At 40.0% G+C, this 21,824-nt stretch overlaps 2 protein-coding genes across 2 annotated transcripts in view; both read left to right on the top strand.

Annotated features, from left to right (window-relative positions):
- Positions 1-21,824, top strand: part of LOC105724510 (phospholipid-transporting ATPase FetA-like) — a 54,586-nt gene that overhangs the window by 29,288 nt on the left and 3,474 nt on the right. Inside the window, 1 exon segment of the mRNA XM_064376721.1 lies at positions 1,623-1,666. Coding sequence (XP_064232791.1) covers positions 1,623-1,666 — 44 coding nt within the window.
- RUSC2 (RUN and SH3 domain containing 2) overlaps positions 5,798-21,824 on the top strand; it is a 117,129-nt gene continuing 101,102 nt past the window's right edge. The window contains exons 1-2 of the mRNA XM_064380296.1: positions 5,798-8,895; positions 9,610-9,725. The gene's annotated coding sequence lies outside the window, so the exon portion shown is untranslated. The remainder of the gene's footprint in view (positions 8,896-9,609; positions 9,726-21,824) is intronic.

The following is a 21,824-nucleotide window of genomic DNA, read 5'->3' as shown; positions in this document are numbered from 1 at the left end:
TAATCTTTCTGGGGTGATGAAAAAGTTTTGAAACTTGAGAGAGGTGGTAGTTGCACATTATAAATGCACTAAATGCCTCTAAATTGTACACATTAAAATAGATAATTATATGTTAAGTAAATTACACCTCAATAAATAATTAAAATTTTTGAATTAAAAAAATGCTAGGCTGGGTACATTGGCTCACGCCTATAATTTCAGTACTTTGGGAGGCTGAGGCAGGCAAATCACCTGAGGACAGGAGTTCGAGACAAGCCTGGCCAACATGGTGAAAAACCCCATCTCAACTAAAAATACAAAAAATCAGTCAGGCGTGGTGGCGCATGCCTGTAATCCTAGCTACTTGGGAGGCTGAGAATCACTTGAACCTGGGAGGCAGAGGTTGCAGTGAGCCGAGATTGCCCACTGCACTCGCCTGGGTGACAAGAGTGTCTAAAAAAAAAAAGCTGGAATACTCTAATATTTCCTATTATTTTCTGTATTTCCTATTACTTGTTTGGTAACCCTGCCAAACAAATTTTCACTTACATACACTCCGAAGGCTTATTTTTGGATGAGTTGATTTGGATGAGCTTCTTAATTCTCTGGCTCATTTTAAGACCTGACCATACACTGGGTAAGGTTGAAAAGGACCATGAGTGTTTCCATGCTTGGCATCAGATAGATCTTCTACCTCGATTCTGTCTGTCATCCACTGGCCAAGAATCCCAAACACTCTAAAACTATGTCCACATCTCTTCTGGGTAACTCATGATTGGAGGGCTTCCTGAGGTGTGAAGTCTCTCACAGATCCAGTGACTAACTTCTAGCTTCATCTTATTTTCACCTAGGAGAGAAGAGTTGAGACCCAAGCAAACCTCTTCTTACCACTGGCTTAGAGAAAAGAGCTTACTGGGCACTAGGAGCTAAGTGGCCCGATGGGATTGGGGAAAGCTTGACTGCAAGTCTAAGATGAAGGAATCAGAAGAAACAAGCTTTTAAGGCCCCTCCTTTAAATTACCATATGGCCTAGCAGTTTGATTCCTAGGTATATACCCCCAAAACTTGAAAACAAGAACTTGGATACATGTATACCAACGTTCATTGCGACATTATTTACAAAAGTCCAAAGGGAGAAATAACCCACATGTCCATCCATGGATGAATGGATAAAGAAAATGTGGTACAGCATATACATACAATGGAATGTTAATCATCCATAAAAAGTAATGAAATTTGATACATGCTACAACATGAAGAAACTTTGAAAGCGTTATGCTAAATGAAGTAAGCCAAACACAAAAGACAGAAATGTTATGATTCTACTTATGTCAACCATCTAGAATAGGCAAATTCATAGAGGCAGAAAGTAGATTAGAGGTTACTAGGGTCTGGTGATGGGGAGAAATGGGAAATTTCTGTTTTGGGTGCTGAAAAAATGTTGGAAATATATAGTGGTGATTGTTGCACGACATTGTGAATATAACTAATGTCATTGCATTTTACATTTAAAATAGCTAAAATGGTAAGTTTTATGATATAAATTATATATATATAAATTGTTATATATACCACAATTTAAAGAAATTCAAACGCTTCTTTAAAACCCTTGCCAAGTCTCCACTGTCTTCACTTACCAACAGGTGATACTTATGACAAGGATGGACAGAGGGTGACAGTCTCTGAGGTGAGTGATTACAGCTCCAAGGGAAATGCATGTGGAGGCTGAGTGAGGCTGTGCTTCAGAGAAGCATCTTTAACACAAATTGAGACTCCCTCAGCCACTAAAATATTAAAGCTTTTACTGGCCCCATATGTCAGAAAGTATTATATAAATGACCATTGTTTTATTCTGAAGATCTTCATTTGTTCTTTTTAAATGAAAATAGCTTTATTGGTTTTTTTCTCTTTAAAAAATAATCCATGCTCATTGTAAAAAAAAATTCTTCACATAGAAATGTAAAATCATAATATGAATGCTATTTCTAGTTTCCTTTTGTTCACTTGACACTATATTGTAATCATTTTTCCATGCCGGTAGGTCTAGGTCTACATCATCATTTTACTTTATTTTTATTTATTTATTTTATTTAGAGGCAGAGTCTCTCTCTTGTTGCCAGGGCTGGAGTGCAGTGGTGCCATCTTGGCTCACTGCAACCTCTGCCTCCCAGGTTCAAGTGATTCTGCTGCCTTAACCACCTCCCCACCATTACAGGCATCCACCACTATGCCCAGCTAATTTTTTGTATTTTTAGTAGAGACAGAGTTTCACCATGTTGGCCAGGCTGGTCTCAAACTCCTGACCTTGTGATTCACCTGCCTCAGCCTCCCAAAGTGTTGGGATTACAGGGGTGAGCTGCCATGCCTGGCGTACATCATCATTTTGAATGGGTGTCTACTATTCAATTGCATCAGTGTACCTTAATTTATTTAATTCCTTATTTTTATTTAATTTTCTTTTGCTATTACAAATGACATTTTGGTGATTATTATGGCACATACATTTGTCTACTTTTCTGATAATTATTTCTTTAGAATAAAGTCCTAGAAGTAAAATTCATTGGTCAAAAGGTAGCCACATTTTAACACATTAAATATTACCATATTGCCCTCCAGATAGATTTCATAACTTTATAATCCCACCAAAAATATATGACAGTTTCTTCCCCCCATATGCTTGTCAGAACTGATATTAACAATTTTTAATCTGTTGAAATTTAATTGATGAAAAATAGTATCTCATTATTTAATTTACCTTTTTGAGTCATTTTTATGTACTTATTTTTCTTCCTCTTACCATGTCTTTATTGCCCATTTATACTTACTTTGAGAACTATCTATTCATATTCTTTGGCCTTTTTTTCTTATTTCTAAATGTTCTTTATACAGTAAAAATACCAGCTCTTCCTTTGTCTGGTGCATATGTTAAAATTATTTTTCCCATTTTGTCTTTTGGTTTTTAATTTTTTAAATATTATTTTGTGTAGAAGTTTTTAATTCATGCAATCAAATCAGATCAATCATGATCGATCAGATCATGATTGATCATGATTGATCGATCATTTTCCTTTATAACTTAAGGATTTGTGACATATTCAACAGTCTTCATACAATTATAAAAATATCTTCCTATTCATTCTTCTTACCTCTAGCTAGTTAATTTTTGCTATTTTCTCTAGTATTGGACACAGCTTTCGTTTATGGGTTTGTTTTTAAGTATCCCTTCACAGAGGTTCCTCTGTGGCCTTCAGGGTACTCCTCACCTTATCCCTGTCTTGCTAGACCCAATTCCAAACTCTCAGCCACTTGACTTAATGTAACAAACATCTGACTCCAGTTCTCAACTATTGCCTTACCCCTATCCATCGAAAGAGGTTGGGAAGGGGAAGGAAATTCAGTGATTTGCCTTAAATCATCTTCCAACAGCTCTGCTAATGACCTTGGTATTATTGGCAAAGTTATAGCTTCTAGGGAGAAAATTCCTCCTGGGGTTTCTTTCCTCTCCCTCTTCTGTCTACTACTGATTGACCATAGCACATTTTTCACTAAATCACTGGAATCTTTGTTCTCTTGTAAACAAACTTACCTATAGCCTCAATCCCTTCATTAAAATGCTCCCTGCTTTAATTGAAACATGACTTTCCCTGGAAACATCCTTTTTTTTCCCAATCTCTCTCATACTCTGCATGTATAAACTCTGAATACAATAAGCTCAAAGGTGTTGCCCTTATTATCCTGTGCCATGTTTAAACCATTAGTTTTTCTCCCCTATACAATCTTTCTTCCTGTGATGCTTATGACTTCTGGCTATACTTATCTTTAACTCTTCTTGTTGACATCTAGGAATCTTCTGGCTTCTATACCCCATTCATTGAGGACTTTGAAACTTCTCCCTCCCCTCCAAATCACTGAGTGGTATTGTCATCTTTATGGATGACCTATCACTATAGACTCTTTCAGGTATCTGAAAGAATACTTCAGATGTTCAGATGACCTCTTAGACTAAAAAAAAAAGATATATTGTAAACTTTCTTTTCAAAATCTTTGATCACAAGCCTTATTCCTCCATATTCTCAGCACATGGCTTAGTAGTTGAGGTTTTTTTAAAAAATATTCCTGCTTTTTTATCTCATGGAGATTTATGAACCCTTGGCTTTTATTTTTCTCCAGTCTGTCAATTCCTTATGACTTTACTTTCTTTCCTAGCTTGCCTGTATGTACCCTGGGATCATAAGTGTCCTTAATACTTTACTAGTTCTCCTTTCCTTCTCTTTAATTACTGAACAAATCTCAACCTTGAATTAACCAAACCATCGACCCTGCTCTGTTTCTAATCTGAGAGTGTTGAGCACTGTTTTGGAGATCACAAAACTATTACAGATTCAGAGACTCAACTGTCCTCTGGGCCCCCAGTGCTGCTTTGGCAAATTTTTCACCGTTTTGCAATTGGCTTCATATTATATTCTCCATATCAGCTTTTCTAAAAGCTGATATCACCATTCTCAGGCCTTCTACCACACTCCCCTGGCTCCACAGTATGTAGCAGATGATATTGCCTTCTATTTTACTGAGAAAAATCCAAACTATCAGCTAACTATCCTTCTCTGTGCATATATCTCAACTTGCCTTTACCCCCTTTCCTTCAGTCTCAAAAAAGGTATAATCTTTTCTTTCAGTACTAACCTATATATTCTGGATTCCATTCCTTCCTTCCTACTTCTTCAGGAACCTCAGTCAATCTCTCTTTCTTAATATCTGAATATCCCCTTATATATATGATTTATGATTCTTTCCCCTCAGCTTGTTTTTTTTTTGTTCCCCCCAGAGTCTCACTCTGTCGCCCAGGCTGAAGTGCAGTGGAACCATCTCAGCTCACTACAGCCTCCATCTCCCAAGTTCTGATGATTATCATGCCTCAGCCTCTTAAGTAGCTGGGATTACAGGCGTGGCCACCACACCCAGCTAATCTTTGTATTTTTAGTAGAGAAGGGGTTTCGCCATGTTGGCCAGGCTGGTCTCAAACTCCTGGCCTCAAGTGATCTGCCCACCTCAGCCTCCCAAAGTTCTGGGATTACAGATGTGAGTCACCATGCCTGGCCTCAGCTCAGCTCTTTACATTAGTACATCCATACAATGGAATATTATTCAGCAATAAAAAGAAGTGTGCTATCAAGCCACACACATACCACAGAGGAACTTTAAGTTCATATTGCTAAGTGAAAGAAACCCATTTGAAAAGGTTACATACTGTGTGATTCCAAATATATGACATTTTGGAAAAAGCAAAACTATAAAGACAGTAAAAACAAAAAGATCAGTGGTTGCCAGGGGTTTGGAGAGAGTGGGAAGAGGGATAAAGCAGTGGAGCATGGGAGATGTTTGGGGCAGTGAAACAATTCTGTATGATATTGCCATGGTGGATTCATGATATTACGTGCTTGTCAAAACCCATGAATCAACAACACAGAATCAAAGAAGATATAAACTATGGGTTAGTTAATAATAATGTAGCAATATTGGTTCATCAGTTGTAACAAATGTACCACAATAATGCAAGATGTTGATAGGGAAAACTGTAGGGTGGAGGTGAGAGAAGGGTTACACAGGAACTCTCTGTTCTTTGCTCAGTTTTTTTGTAAACCTAAAACTGTTCTTAAAAAAAGGAGTATTAGGCCAGGCATAGTGGTTCACACCTGTAATCCTAGCACTTTGGGAGGCCAAGATGGGCAGATCACTTGAGGCCAGGAGTTCGAGACCAGCCTGGCCAACATGGCAAACTCCTGTCTCTACTAAAAATACAAAACTTAGCTGGGTGTGGTAGCCATGCTACTTGGGCGGCTGAGGCACGAGAGTCACCTGAACCCAGGAGGCTGAAGCTGCAGTGAGCTGAGAGTGCACCACTGCACTCCAGCCTGAGCAACACAGTGAGACTCTGTCTCAAAAAATAAAGTATTAATTTTAAATAAAATAAATGGGCTTTTAAAAGCCACAGTTTGTTAACCAGAAGTAACCACTAACAATACATTTTTAATATTTTATTTTTATTCATATTTTTAAAAATACTTAGAACCTTACCTTGTTCTTACATTCCCCTCTAGCCATTATCTGTCTCCATCAGTCAGTCTAAAATATTGATTGAGTGTCTACCATATGTTAGACCCTGAGTAAGTACAAAAAGGCTCGGGGAAAACAAAACAGGTTTGATTCCTACCTTCAGAGCTGGCAGCTTAGAGGAGGAGTCAGAGAAGTAAACAGGCAATTATAGCAGTCACTAATTCCTCACCTTTCATTCATTCTTCAGCCTGCTCTATGTATTCAGACTCTGTCCTATCATACCCACTGAAACTATCCTAGCCAATGTCATGAATGACTACCTTGTTATTAAATCCTGACCCAACTTCTCTGTGGATTTTAACACTCTTAAACTCCCACTTTTCTTAAAGCTCTTTTGTCCCTTGACTTCTGTTAAATAACAGCTTTCTTCTTGTTTTTCCTTCTTGTCTGATTGCTTTTTCTCATCTCATTGCATTGGGTGCTGATATTCCCTTAGGGCTCTATTATTTAACCTCTTCTCCATCTCTATAGTCTCCTTATGTAATCTTATATATTTACATGGCTTTAACTACTACCTATGTACTGATAACCTCCAAATTCATAAATCCAAGGAAACTTGGATAACTCCCTCCCATCCATGGCCAAAGCTAAAGACATCCTATAAAAACTGTTATAGCTATACCACTTAGATTATGCTGTTCTGCAGCTCCCAGCCAGGTTCAGTGTTCTCAAATATTACTTATCTGAAAGAGGAGATCATAAACTAGCTCATATCTCTTTCCTGTCCTTCAAAACTGTATGTACAACTGCCTGCTTTCATTGCTACCTTTATGTCTTCAGGATCTCCAACTCACTTGAGCCTGGGAGGTGGAGGTTGCAGTGAGCCAAGATCATGCCACTGCACTCCAGCCTGGGCGACAGAGCAAAACACTGTCTCAAAAAATTAATTAATTATGAAGATTTTTTTCCTTAACAAATAAGAATTTGGACAACCAGGCCAGGCACAGTGGCTCATGCCTGTAATCCCAGCACTTTGGGTGGCCAAGGTGGGCAGATCACAAGGCCAGGAGTTCAAGACCAGCCTGGCCAATATGGTGAAACACTGTCTCTATGAAAAATACAAAAATTAGCTGAGCCGAGTTCGTGCCACTGCACTCCAGCCTGGGTGGCAGTGAGATTCCATCGCAAAAAAAAAAAAAAATTAGACAATCAGATGAATCACATCCTTTAAAATCAATGTACTCTTAATACTACCAGTAGTGACACCTTATAGTTGTATATCACTTTACAGTTTTACAAATTGCTTTCATTTGTGTTATCGCCTACAGTCTTCACATCAACCCTCTGAGGTTGGCAGAACAAGAAAGATGAAACTGATGCTAAGGGAGCTTAACTTACTTGCCTAAAATCCTATAGCTAAGAAGAGCAGAGATAAAAACCCAATCTCATGTCCTACCACATGCTTCTCTGGTCTCCTGCTTTTCCAACAAGCTGCTATTATTTGAAGCATATTTGGCCTTGGCCTTGGCCTTGTTTACTGCCTTGAGAGACAGAGTAGGAAACACACAAGAAAATAATCTCAATTGTTCAGTAGATGTATCTTATATCTGACCTAAAATTATATTCCCCACCTACCTTATTCACAAGCATAAGACTCTAATGATGCATAACTGTTTTAAAAATCAAATCAACCTTCAGAAGAGAAATAGTCTAAAATATACCTCAAGTTGTGATAATATTCTAACAGAGAAGTTCCAGAAATATCTCGAGTAATATCAAATTGAAAGACTGATTCAATAAGGTGAGTCATTTAGCTTCCCAGGGTGACTTTTAAAGGTGACAACACTCATTTATTTATATATATGTATTTTTTAATTGTTTACTAAATCATCAATCTTATTTTCTCATAGCAGTGTTTTTAAAAGTGTGGTCAGTTTTATGCAGGATGACCTGCATGAGAATCACCCAGGAGATTCATTAAAAATTCATTTTCTTAGGCCCTCATCCCAGATTTTGTGATTATGGATTCAGTCAAGTTTGGGCAAGGCCCAGGAACCAGCATTTTAAACAAGTGTCCTGAGCCATCTTTACTCACTAAAGTCAAAGAATAACTGCCTGTTCAGTTTGTACACACTGTATGCACCATATACCTCTGTAATGCCAACTTAAGTCTGTAAAGTAAGTTGAAAATGATGGAAATGAAGGCGAGGTGTGGTGACATATGCCCATAATTTCAGCACTTTGAGATGCTGAGACAGGAGGATCACTTGAGCCCAGAAAGTTTGATACCAGCCTGGGCAACGTAGGGAGACCCCATCTTAAAAAAAAAAAAAAATCCAGGTGTGGTGCACACCTATGGTCACAGCTGCTTGGGAGAACGAGGTGGGAGGATTGCTTGAGCCTGGGAGGTTGAGTCTGCAGTGATCCGCAATCACATGGCCTGGGTGACAGAGTGAGACCCTATCTCAGAAAAAAGAAAGAAAAGGAAGGGAAAAGAGACTGCTATGTTCTGTGCAATCTGGCCTTTTAGAGCCACACTTGTGAGGTAGTTTTAAAGAAACATGCTCCTTTCTGGGCTCCTTTATGTAAACCACTTAGAAGACAGGGTCACTTCTGGGTGAACTTCAGCTACTCATCTCTGTGTGCTCTGGTTGCCCTCTTCTCTCCTGTCAGGCATGCTGGTGTACCAGGCTCAGTCACCAGATGAAGGTGCCCTGGTCACTGCTGCCAGGAACTTTGGCTTTGTGTTCCATTCCTGCACGTCTGAGAGAGTCACAGTGGTTGAAATGGGGAAAACCAGAGTCTACCAACTGCTGACTATTTTGGACTTCAACAATGTGTGCAAGAGGATGTCTGTTATTGGTGGGTGCCCTTCCTAGTTGGCCTTCTCCCCTTCTTTGTCCTTCATACATATTCACACATTGCCTTTCTCTTTTATCTACACACAAATGCTTTCTCCCACTCACAGACCTTCTCATAGGTACGTGCCTCAAATGCAAATCTACAGCCATCCCTACTTTCTCACATGTCCTTTAACTTTTCTCTTACACACATATGGGGGCTTGCTACCATATGCTAAGTCCACACTAAGTCCCTAGTGTGCCTGAGCAGTGGCTTGTCAGCACCCTCAAAGCCAAGGTAAGGGCAAAGAATAAATTTATAAAGCCTGAACATGGAATAAGAGATGGGAGCAGACAGTATAGGAGAAATTCATCCTGTCTTGCTCTCTTAGTTAGTTCGAGCCTCAGACTAATGAGGAAGAAGGTCATTTTTCACCTTTGGCATTACTAGATACGAGCCTTGGTCTGGGACTTGGAGATACTAAATGTGATTCTACATCAGACTCTTCCACAGGTAGTATTGAACCCATGGAAGAACTGGTTCTATAAGTTCCTCTCTCACTTTTAGCAGCCCTCACCACATCATTTATCCTGTGTGACCACTGACTGAGTACTTAGCTTCCATTAAAGGTAGAAACAATGTCATGGGGAATAGCCTCCTGTCATCCCTCATTGGCTCAGACAAGTTATAATAAGGAACTGATGTAGTTACTTTGCTTAATTTGCTTATCTTTAGTGTGGACACCTGAAGATTGGATAATGTTGTTTTGCAAGGGTGCAGACACCATCACCTGTGAACTGCTTCATCCATCCTGTAGTTCCCTCAATGATGTGACCATGGAACATTTAGATGTAAGTGTTTAGGCTGCAGGGGGAGGAAGGTGCTGGTAGTTCTCTGTATCTGGATATGTGGCCACGTATATGTCCCTGGGCCATTGTGTTTCTATATGGCTGTATAATGATGTCTGTGTCTCCCTTTAATTGGTGGAAGAATAAAATTATCTTATTTTGTGGGATTTTCACCAACCACATTGCCAACTTCCATATCAAAGAGTTGGGTGTGACAGTACCCCAGAGGCATGATGAAGATTGTCATAGGAGTATAACAACAATCAGAATAGTTCCCTGGTTCTTGGTTCAGGAGTTTCCATGGTCAGACCTAGAGTTTGCTTTAAAATAGGACCCGTTGCTTCTTTCTCTTGCCTGATTGCCCTGGCCAGAACTTCCAATACCATGCTGAATAGGAGTGGTGAGAGAGGGGATCCTTGTCTTGTGCTGGTTTTCAAAGGGAATGCTTCCAGCTTTTGCCCATTTCTTATGATATTGGCTGTGGGTTTGTCAAAAATAGCTGTTATTATTTTGAGATATGTTCCATCAATACCTAGTTTATTAAGAGTTTTTAGCATGAAGGGGTGTTAAATTTTTTCGAAGGCCTTTTCTGCATCTATTGAGATAATCATGTGGTTTTTATCATTGGTTCTGTTTATGTGATGAATTATGTCTACTTATTTGCATATGTTGAACCAACCTTGCATCCAGGGATGAAGCCAACTTGATCGTGGTGGATAAGCTTTTTGATGTGCTGCTGGTTTTGGTTTGCCAGTATTTTATTGTGGATTTTCACATCAGTATTCAAATAGGAAAAGAGGAGGTCAAATTGTCTCTGCAGATGACATAATTGTATATTTAGAAAACCCCATTGTCTCAGCCCAAAATCTCCTTAAGCTGTTAAGCAACTTCAGCAAAGTCTCAGGATACAAAATCAATGTGCAAAAATCACGGGCATTCTTATACACCAATAATAGACAAACAGAGAGCCAAATCATGAGGGAACTCCCATTCACAATTGCTACAAAGAAAATAAAATACCTAGGAATACAACATACAAGGGATGTGAAGGACCTCTTCAAGGAGAACTACAAACCACTGATCAAGGATATAAGAGAGGACACAAACAAATGGAAAAACCTTCCATGCTCATGGATAGGAAGAATCAATATCATGAAAATGGCCATACTGCCCAGAGTAATTATAGATTCAATACTATCTCCATCAAGCTACCATTGACTTTCTTCATGGAATTAGAAAAAAACTACTTTAAATTTCATATGGAACCAAAAAAGAGCCCGTATAGACAAGACAATCCTAAGCAAAAAGAACAAAGCTGGAGGCTTCACACTACCTGACTTCAAACTATACTACAAGTCTACAGTAACCAAAACAGCACGGTACTGGTACCAAAACAGAGATATAGACCAATGAAACAGAACAGAGGCCTCAGAAATGACACCATGCATCTACAACCATCTGATCTTTGACAAACCTGACAAAAACAAGCAATGGGGAAAGGATTCCCTATTTAATAAATGGTGTTGGGAAAACTGGCTAGCCATATGTAGAAAGCTGAAACTGCACACCTCCCTTAAGCCTTATACAAAAATTAACTCAAGATGGATTAAAGACTTAAATGTACAACCTAAAACTATAAAAGCCCTAGAAGAAAACCTAGGCAATACCATTCAGGACATAGGACAAAGACTTCATGACTAAAACACCAAAAGCAATGGCAACAAAAGCCAAAATGGACAAGTGCGATCTAATTAAACTAAAGAGCTTCTGCACAGCAAAATAAACTATCAGCAGAGTGAACAGGCAACCCACGGAATGGAAGAAAATTTTTCAATCTGTCCATCTGACAAAGGGCTAATATCCAGAATCTACAAGGAACTTAAACAAATTTACAAGAAAAAAAAAAACATCAAAAAGTGGGCAAAGGATATGCACAGACACTTCTCAAAAGAAGACATTTATGTGGCCAAGAAACATATGAAAAAAAGCTCATCACTGGTCATTAGAGAAATGCAAATCAAAACCTCACTGAGATACCATCTTATGCCAGTTAGAATGGCGATCATTGAAAAGTCAGGAAACAACAAATGCTGGAGAGGATTTGGAGAAATAGGAATGCTTTTACACTGTTGGTGGGAGTATAAATTAGTTTAACCATTGTGGAAGACAGTGTGGCAATTTCTCAAGTATCTAGAGTCAGAAATACCATTTGACCCAGTAATCCCGTTACTGGATATATACCCAAAGGATTACAGATCATTCTGCTATAAAGACACGTGCACATGTATGTTTATTGCAGCACTATTCACAATAGCAAAACTTGGAACCAACCCAAATATCCATCAGTGATATACTGGATAAAGAAAATATGGCACATACACACCATGGAATATTATGCACACATAAAAAAGGATGAGTTTGGCTGGATGTGGTGGCTCACACCTGTAATCCCAGTACTTTGGGAGGCCAAGGCAGGTGGATCACAAGGTCAAAAGATCAAGACCATCCTGGCCAACATGGTGAAACCCCGTCTCTACTAAAAACTACAAAAATTAGCCAGGCATGGTGGCATGGGCCTGTAGTCCCAGCTACTCGGGAAGCTGAGGCAGGAGAATTGCTTGAACCCAGGAGGCAGAGGTTGCAGTGAACTGAGATCATGCCACTGCACTCCAGCCTGGCGACAGAGCAAGACTCTGTCTCAAAAAAAAAATAATGAGTTTATGTCCTTTACAGGGACATGAATGAAACTAGAAACCATCATTTTCAGCAAACTAACACAGGAATAGAAAACCAAACACCGTGTGTTCTCATTCATAAGTGGGAGTTGAACAATGAGAACACATGGACACAGGGAGGGGAACATCACACACCAAGATCTGTTGGGGACTTGGTGGATAGGGGAGGGATAGCATTAGGAGAAATACCTAATGTAGATGATGGGTTGATGGGTGCAGCAAACCACCATGGCACGTGTATACCTCTGTAACAAACCTGGATGTTCTGCACATGTATCCCAGAACTTAATGTATATTTTTAAAAAGCAAAAGAAAGAATAGAACCTGTTCTTACAAAAAGCACTACCCCACCAGCCATGATAAGAACAGAGCAGAAAACACCAGGCCTGAGCTGTTTCATACCTCTCTCGGTGTCCACAGGATTGGAATCTCCAAAGACACCTTCCCTTCCTTACCCTACACTACCTTACTTCTACACTCTAGGATTTGGGATGTATCAAAAAGAGAGAGTAGCTCCAGCCATCTGGCATAAGAAAGGAAAACCAGATCCATACTCTGGGGTTTCCACCCCTAAATTTGTATATTCAAAGGGTTGGGGGAGTAGGGAGAGAACAAGGGACAGAATGAGAGTGAAGATAGATCACAAAAATGTTTGATAAATCTATTAGAGAATATTCTATGTTATTAAGCCATCTCAACTTGACTCTCCATTAACACACAGCCAGAAACCAAAGAACAAATGGCCAATAAGTGCATGAAGAGCTGTTCAGCATCAGTAGTCATCAGAGAAATGCAAATCAAACCCACAAAATCTACTTTACACCCACTAGGATGGCTAAAATAAAAAATTTGAAGAAAAAAAGATAACCAGACAATAATTAGCATTGACAAGGATGCAGAGAAATTGTAACCCCTCTACATTGCTGATGGGAAAGTAAAATAGCACAGCCATTTTGGAAAACAGTCTGGCATTTCCTTTAAAAGTTAAGCATAAAGTGATCATACAACCTAGAATTCCACTCCAAGGTTTATTTCCTAGAGAAATAAAAATATACACCCATACAAAAATGTGTACACAGGTGGAGGGGCAGAAGCAAGATGGCTAAATAGAAGCCTTCACTGATCATCTTCCCCACAGGAACACTATATTTGACAACTATCTACATTAAAAAGCACCTTCAAAGAAGCAAAAACAGGCGAGCAATCAGAGTATCTGATGTTAACTTCCTATCACTGAAAGGTACACTGAAGAGGGTAGGAAAGACGGTCTTGAATCACTGGCATTAGCCTTTCTCCATCCCCCAGCAGTGGCCACATTGTGCAGAGTATCTGTGAATTTGGGGGAGGAAGGGCACAGCAATTATGGGAACTCAGTGCTGCCAATACCAATCAAAACACAACCAGTGCCCACAGAGGGAGCATTTAGACCAGCCCTAGCCGGGGGGAATCGTCTATCCCAACAGCCAGAACTTGAGTTTCTGCAAGCTTCAACCATCACAGGCTAAAGTGCTCTGGGGTCCTAAATAAACTTGACAGGCTGGCAAGGCCACAAGGACTGCAACTCCTAGGCAAGTCCTGGTGCTGTACTGGGTTCAGAGCCAGTGGACTTGGAGGGGCATGAGACCCAGTGAGACACTAGCCTGGGCGGCTAAGGGAGTGCCACCTCTCCCCAGCACAGCACAGCACAGCACACAGGGAAGAGTAAAGAGGATTTTGTTTTGCAACTTGAACACCAGCTCAGCCACAGTAAGATAGGGCACTGTGCAGAGTCATGAAGCCCCCATTCCAGGCCCTAGCTCTGGGGTGAAATTTTTAGACACACCCTGGGCCAGGGAGAACCCACTGCCTTGAAGGGGACCCAGTCCTGGCAGGATTTATCACCTTCTGACCTAACAGCTCTAGGGTTCTGAATAATCAGTAGCACTAACCAGGTAGTACATGTCATGGCCTTGGGTGAGACTGTGAGATGTGCTGGTTTCAGGTGTCACTCAGCATATTCACAGCTGTGGTGGCTACAAGGAAAGACCCCTTCTGCTTGAAAAAAGGAGAGGGAAGAATAAAAAGGACTTTATCTTGCAGCTTAGGTACCATCTTGGCCACAGTGGGGAAGAGCACCAAGCAGGCTCTAGGTGCCTCCAGTTCCAGGTGTTGGCTCTTAGATGGTCTTTCTGGACCTACCCTTGGCCAGAAGGTAGCCCACTGCCCTGAAGGGTGAGTTCGAAGCCTGGAAGCATTTACCACAAGATGATTGAAGAGATTTTGGGTCTTAAGTGAACATCATCAGTACCCTGGCAGTACTTCCTATAAGCCTGTCATAATGGTGGACACAGGGAGAAACTCCTCTACCTGGGAAAAAGAGAGGGAAAAGTGGGAAAGACTTTTGTCTTGCGGTTTCAATGCCAATTTAGCTGCAGTAGAATAAAGCAGTAGGTGGATTTTTTGGGTTTATGACTCTGGGTCCTGGATCCCAGATGACATCTCTGGACCAGCCTGGAGCCTTGGAGAACTCAACGCCCTGACATGAAGAACACAAGAGTGGCTGGCTTCACCACCTGCTGATTGTAGAGCTCTAGGGCCTTGAGCGAACATAGTTGATAGCCAGGTAGTGGTTACAGCAGGCATTGGGCAAGACCCAGAGTTGTGCTGGCTTCAGGTTTGACCCAGCACAGTCACAGTGGGGGTCCCAGGGTTGCTTGTGTCCCAGCTTGAGGCAGTTCAGCACAGAGAGAGAGACTCCATTTGTTTGGGAGAAAGTAAGGGAAGAAAATAAGAGTCTTTGCCTGGTAATCCAGAGAATTCTTCCAGATTTTATCCAAGATCACCATCTTATCCAGGACCACTTGTGCTGCTACAAGCCTGCAAAAATGACAGTGTTCCAGGGCTTGGGATGCCTCCTAATGCAGATATGGCTTAGATCACAACACCCAAGTCCCTAGTATCATACTGAATGGAGAAAAACTGAAAGCCTTTCCTCTAAGATCTGGAACACAACAAGGATAGCCAGTTTCACCACTGTTAGTCAACAGAGTACTGGAAGTCCCTGCTAGAGCAGTCAGACAACAGAAAGTAATAAAGAACATCTGAAATGGAAAGGAAGAAGTCAAATTATCCTTGTTTGAAATTGATATGCTCTTATATTTGGAAAAACCTAAAGACTCCACCAAAGAACTATTAGAACCGATAAACAAATTCAATAATGTTGCATGATACAAACTCAATATATGGAAATCAATAGCATTTCTATATGCCAACAGCAAACAATCTGAAAAACAAATCAAGAAAGTAATCCCATTTACAGTAGCTACAAGGAGAATTAAATACCTCAGAATTAACTTTACCAAACAATTGAAAGATCTCTATAATGAAAACTATAAAACATTGATGAAATAAATTGAAGAGGACACTAAAAATGAAAAGATACTCCATATTCATGGGTGGGAAGAGTAAATATTGTTAAAATGTCCATACTCTACCCAAAGTAATCTACAGATTCAGTGCAATCCCTATCAAAATGCCAATGACATCCTTCACAGAAATAGGAAAAACAATCCTAAAATGTATATGGAACCATAAAAAAAACAAAAAAGCTAAAGCTATCCTGAGCAAAAATAACAAAACTGGAGGAGTCACATTTCCTGACTTTAAATTATACTATGGAGCGATAGTAACGAAAACAGCATGGCACTGGCATTAAAACAGACACATAGACCAATGGAACAGAATAGAGAACCCAGAAACAAATGTATACACCTACAGTAAACTCATTTTCTACAAAGGTGCAGAACATACATTGGAGAAAAGACAGTCTCTTCAATAAATGATGCTGGGAAAATGATATTGATATGCAGAAGAATGAAAGTAGGATGGGCTTAGTGGCTCATGCCTATAATTCCAACACTTTGGGAAGTAAGGCAGAAAGATTGCTTGAGCCCAGGAGTTTGAGACCAGCCTGGACAACAAAGCAAGACCCTGACTATTTTAAGTAAAAAAAAAAATTTTTTTAAGAAGAATGAAACTAGACCCTTGTGTCTCACCATAAACAAAAATCAAATCAAAATAGGTTAATGACTTGAATCTAAAACCTCAAACTATATAACTACTAAATGAAAACTTTGGGGAAACTCTCCAGCACATTGGTCTGAGCAACAAGGTCTTGATTAATACCCCACAAGCACGGGCAATCAAAATAAAAATTGACAAATGGGATCACATTAAGTTTAAAAGCTTCTACACAGCAAAGAAAACAATCAACAAAGTAAAGAGACAACCCACAGAATGGGAGAAAATATCTGCAAACTACTCATCTGACAAAGGATTAATAACCAGAATATAAAAGGAGCTCAAACAGCTCTATAGGAAAAAAAATCTAATAATCCATTTTAACAGTGGGCAAAAGATGTGAAGAGACATTTCTCAAAAGAAGACATCCAAATAGCAAACAGGCATATAAAAAGGTGCTCAACATCATTGATCATCAGAGAAATGCAAATCAAAACTACAGTAAAATATCATCTCATCCCAGTTAAAATGCTTTTTATCCAAAAGACAAGCAATAACAAATGTTAGCTAGGATGTTGATAAAAGGAAAACTTTGTACACTATTGTTGGGAATGCGAATTAGTATATGTGGGTAACTCCCCTTCTGGGCACTGAGGAAGGAGAGCTAAGATACCTGAAGAATATCTTATTGCTCATTTATTTCCTTTTATATAATGATATCTTAGTTTGTAGTCAGAGGAGTGTCAAGAGCAGACACGGTGCATAGCATGAACTAGGGTAAAACAGCCATACCAGGACAAGAATCAATGGCCCAGGCGGTAATGCCCCTGCCTGAAAGGGCATGTGCTACATGGCAGGCTGGCCCAGGCAGCAGCATTTAGTATCATAAAGATACCCACTGTATGGCAGGCTTGGAGCAAGAGTCACTCCTGCTGTAAGGGAGTTGAAGTATCTTACATGCAGTTCTTGTGGAAAGCTGGCATTAGGCTGGCAATCCCTTGAACATCCGAGGGCTTAAAACCCCTCCAGTATCATCGCGACTCAGTGACTGTATTCCCTGTCAGCTCTCTTACTACTGTGCTGCCTCAGAACATCCTCCTATAGAAATCCTTAAACGTTGCCTGCCCCTAGATAAGAGATGTTGCACACTGCACCCTCCTTACTGCACTCTGCCAACTTCCTTGCCTTGGTGACCTAATGGGGGTGGGTCCTTTCCTTATTGCTCACGTGATCGTCTTGGCCCTATCACTATCCTAAAGATGACCTCACTCACTACCCTTCCCCCCCAACCTATACCAAATAAATACAGACCCATCTGGACGCTTGGGGCCTCGCCTGTCTCCACTTGTAAGTGACGTTGGCCCCTGAGCCCATCTGCTCTTATCCAGTCCTTTGGTGTCTTGTCTCATTTCTTGGATGCAGTGCCTCAACACAGTGATAGGGGCCACCCCACAGCCCTAGTAGGGCTGGACCCTACAAGTGCAGACACTATGGAGAACAGTTTGGAGTTTCCTCAAAAAACTAAAAATAGAGCTACCATATGATCCAGAAATCCCACTGCTAGGTATATACCCAAAAGAAAGGAAATCAGTGTATTGAATAGATATCGTCACTTCTATGTTTATTGCAGCAATAGTCACAACAGTTAAGTGTCCATCAATAGACAAATGAATAAAGAAAATGTGATACATATACACAAGGAGTACTATTCAGTTATATATATATAAAAAAAGAATGAGATCCTGTGTTTGCAGCAACATGGATAGAACTGGAGATCATTATGTTATTAATAAATGAAATAAGCCAGGCACAGAAAGACAAACTTTGCATGTTCTCACTTAGTGGAAGCTAAAAATTAAAACAATTGAACTCATGGAGACAGAGAGTAGAATGATGGTTACCAGAGACTGGGAAGGGTACTGGGGCAGAGGGAGGAAGTGTGTGGATGGCAAATGGGTACTAAAAAATAGAAAGAATGAATAAGATCTAGTATTTGGTGGCACAACAGGGTGACTAGAGTTAATAATTTAATTGTACATTTGTAAGTAACTAAAAGAGTATAATTGGGTTGTTTGTAACACAAAGGATAAATGCTTGAGGTGATGGATACCTCATTTACCCTGATACAATTATTATACATTATATGCCAGTATCAAAATATTCCATATTTCCCATAAATAAATACACCTATACCCACAAAAATTAAAAAATTTTTTAAAACCATTTACACAAATGTTCAAAGCAGCATTGTTCATAATGGCCAAAAAAGTGAAACAACCTTAATGTCTATCAACAGATGATTGGATGAATAAATTGTGGTTTATCTGTACAATGGAATGTTACTTGGCAATAAAAAGGAGTGAAGTACTGATAAATGCTACAACATAGATTAACCTTAAAAGCATTATGCTATGTGAAGAAGCTAGTCACAAAAGGCCACAAAGATTTCATTTATATGAAATGTCCAGATAAGGCAAATCTATAGAATCAGAAAGTAAATTAGTAGCTGTCATGGGGCTAGGGGAAAATGGAATGGGGAATGACTGCTAATGCTAATGGATACAGGGTTTCAGCTTGGGATAATGAAAATATTCTGAAATTAGATAGTAGTAATGGGTGCACAAAGTTTGTGAACATACTTTTAAAAGGCCACTGAATTGTATAAAAGGGTGAAATTTATGGCATATGAATTATATCTCCAGTTTTTTAAGTCAGTGAAATGTCCCACACCAGAGCTCTTGTGCCTATACTGGTTCCCAGAGGCCATAGTATTTTTTATGGGCTAGTCTTTTATCTTTTAACCTTTCAGAACATGTGAATTAAGGTACCTTTTTGAAAGCATTTCTACAGACTAGCCTCAAAGGAAGTCAGAAAACTGTTTCAGATCTTTTGACATGCTTCCTGCTTGCCATCTTCAACAGACACTGATAGTGGGGCCTGACTCTACTGCAGTCTCTTCACCACTGATGGCAAATCTCTAAGAGTCAAGCTCCGACAGCCCACTCATACAAAAGCAGAATTCCAGATCCTCTGAGACAGGAATCAGCAAACAGGTCATGCACATACAGGTAGCAGGCATGATGTGGCTCCCAGGCCCTAGTTTGCCTCATACCAGCACTAAGAGAAAAAACAGACAAGTAGGGATAAAAGATGTTAACACATACCACAAAGTTATTTGTTGAATTGATTAATGAATCTGTCATTGTATTGGTAAGCTTGTCAAGTTATTTTATCTGTGTCTTATGCAAAACCAGTTTCTGCCACTATCAATTCCTTCTTAGGAACTCTCCTGAAATCTTTTCTGGGGCTTCTTAGGCTGCCAACAGTATAGAGGTTTAAGAGATAGTATTCCGTCCATATATTGTCTTATGTTAATTTCACCTGACAGCTAGCATCAAACACTCAGGAGTTGCACAGGGAACTGAGAGTAAATTCTGTTTCTCTTTGCTCTTATAATGCCAAAGTGAATTAGTTTGCCATTCACTACAGCAATGATAGTGTAGAATTGTTGTTCATGTGCAGTCCTTTATATACAAAATTTGTTTCTAACCCACCCTTAGATCGATATGAATTCTCCCCTAAACCACTCACATTCTCACCCAGCCCTCCTTATGACCAAGAGTTTATTCCTGCAAGATGGTTAGCTGTGGTTAGTTAGGATATGTCAGTGCATAAGGAACAAACTGATGCTAACTTGCCCCAAGAGCACTTCAGTAGTGCCCTCGTTAACATGCCGGCTATGGCTAATCAACTGAACCAGCCAACTGTAGACAAATACACAAGTATGTGCAGTATAAGATGCCCATTGAATATTTGTGGAAGGAAGGAGAAAGGAAAATGGAAATGAACGTATGCTTGTAAAAACTAGTAACACCTTTGATTTTTTTTTTGTAACAACTGCTTCTTTTTACTTTATTATTCCCTTCATTCTCATATCATAGTCATCATTATCCTGTCTGTAGAGGGTGTATAATCATCCCAATTTACAAGTAAGAAATCTAGACTTGGTTTTTCCCAGAGTCACACAGCAAATTACCTAACTATAAGTAAAAGCTAGAACTTCCACTCCTCAAAATTACCCTCAACCTTCCAGCTATGCTGGCCCCATCCTAGGGACATTTTGCTGAAAAAGCCTATCAGTTGCTTTCTGCTTAGGCTAGGAACTAGAACCATGCCACTAATTTATTAAACCCTATTTTGCAGGCAGATGAGGCCTGTGGGGTAGGTCTGCCAGTCCCTTAACTCAGCCTTAACTCTGCCCAGGCCCACTCAGTGCACACACATGTATGTCTTCCAGGATTATGCCAGTGAAGTCCTTCACACCCTAATGGTGGCCTACTGAGAGTTGGATGAAGCATTCTTCCAGGACTGAAGCAGGAGGCACAGTGAAGCCTGCTTGTCTTTGGAGAATCGGGAAAGCAGATTATCAAATGTCTATGAAGAAGTTGAAAAAGACTTGATAGTTAGTAAGGAATCCAGGGACAGACTGGGTTAGGGATGGGGGCTGGCAGTTAGCAGATTGGGCAAGGGCTCTGAAAGTAGCTCCTAGAGGATTGACAGATGCAGGCTGTCTCTGAGAGAAAGGATAGGAAGGCTCAGCAGGAGAGCTCCATAGTTTTGTGCCAGGGAGGCTGGATACTGGAATCCCAGCCGATTCAGTATATCCTGGACCTTCTGAATCCATAATGAAAGAATGCGCTGGTGATAATTTTTGTCTTTCTAGCAGTGTTTCTAATCTCAAAGCTGTTCACAGAAGCTAAGTAATCTGGCTGAAAAGCTGTGTGAGTTGCAAGGCAGAATGTGCTGAGTTTTATACCACTGAGATCCTCACACCAGGACAGAGCCAGCTCACTAAAGAGAGTGCTGAGGTGCCAGTTCAATCATTAGGTAGCACTAAATGCTCTGCCTCTTTCCTTTTTCCTCATTCACTGATACATCTTTTCAAAGCTGTTAGGGCCCACAGCCATAGAAGACAAGCTACAAGATGGAGTACTTGAGACAATCATCACCCTGAACAAAGCCAAAATTAAACTATGGGTTTTAACTGGAGATAAGCAAGGTAAAACCCCTAGACTGACTGATCCTCTTCCTTATCCATCTTAGCCATTTCTTTTCCACCTCTTTCCTTTTTTCACTTAGCCATTTTTTGATAAATATCTTCTAAGTCAAATCAAGTCCTTATAGGACACCTTTATTCTCAATCTTGTATACAATTTGCTGAGCATATGCTTTATGCCAGATGATATATTAGGCATTGAAGACAGATGAATCAATCAGACATGACCCCTGTCATTCAGGAACTCACAAGCTAAACTTTAAAATTGTCTTTGACTGTACCCTCTCTGTTGTCCCATAGAGTCACTCTCTC

Source organism: Aotus nancymaae, unplaced genomic scaffold, assembly GCF_030222135.1.
Source record: "Aotus nancymaae isolate 86718 unplaced genomic scaffold, 86718_ANA_hifiasm-v0.15.2.pri h1tg000003l, whole genome shotgun sequence".
Taxonomy (NCBI): Eukaryota; Metazoa; Chordata; class Mammalia; order Primates; family Aotidae; genus Aotus; species Aotus nancymaae.
This window is presented reverse-complemented; position numbering and strand designations above follow the sequence as displayed.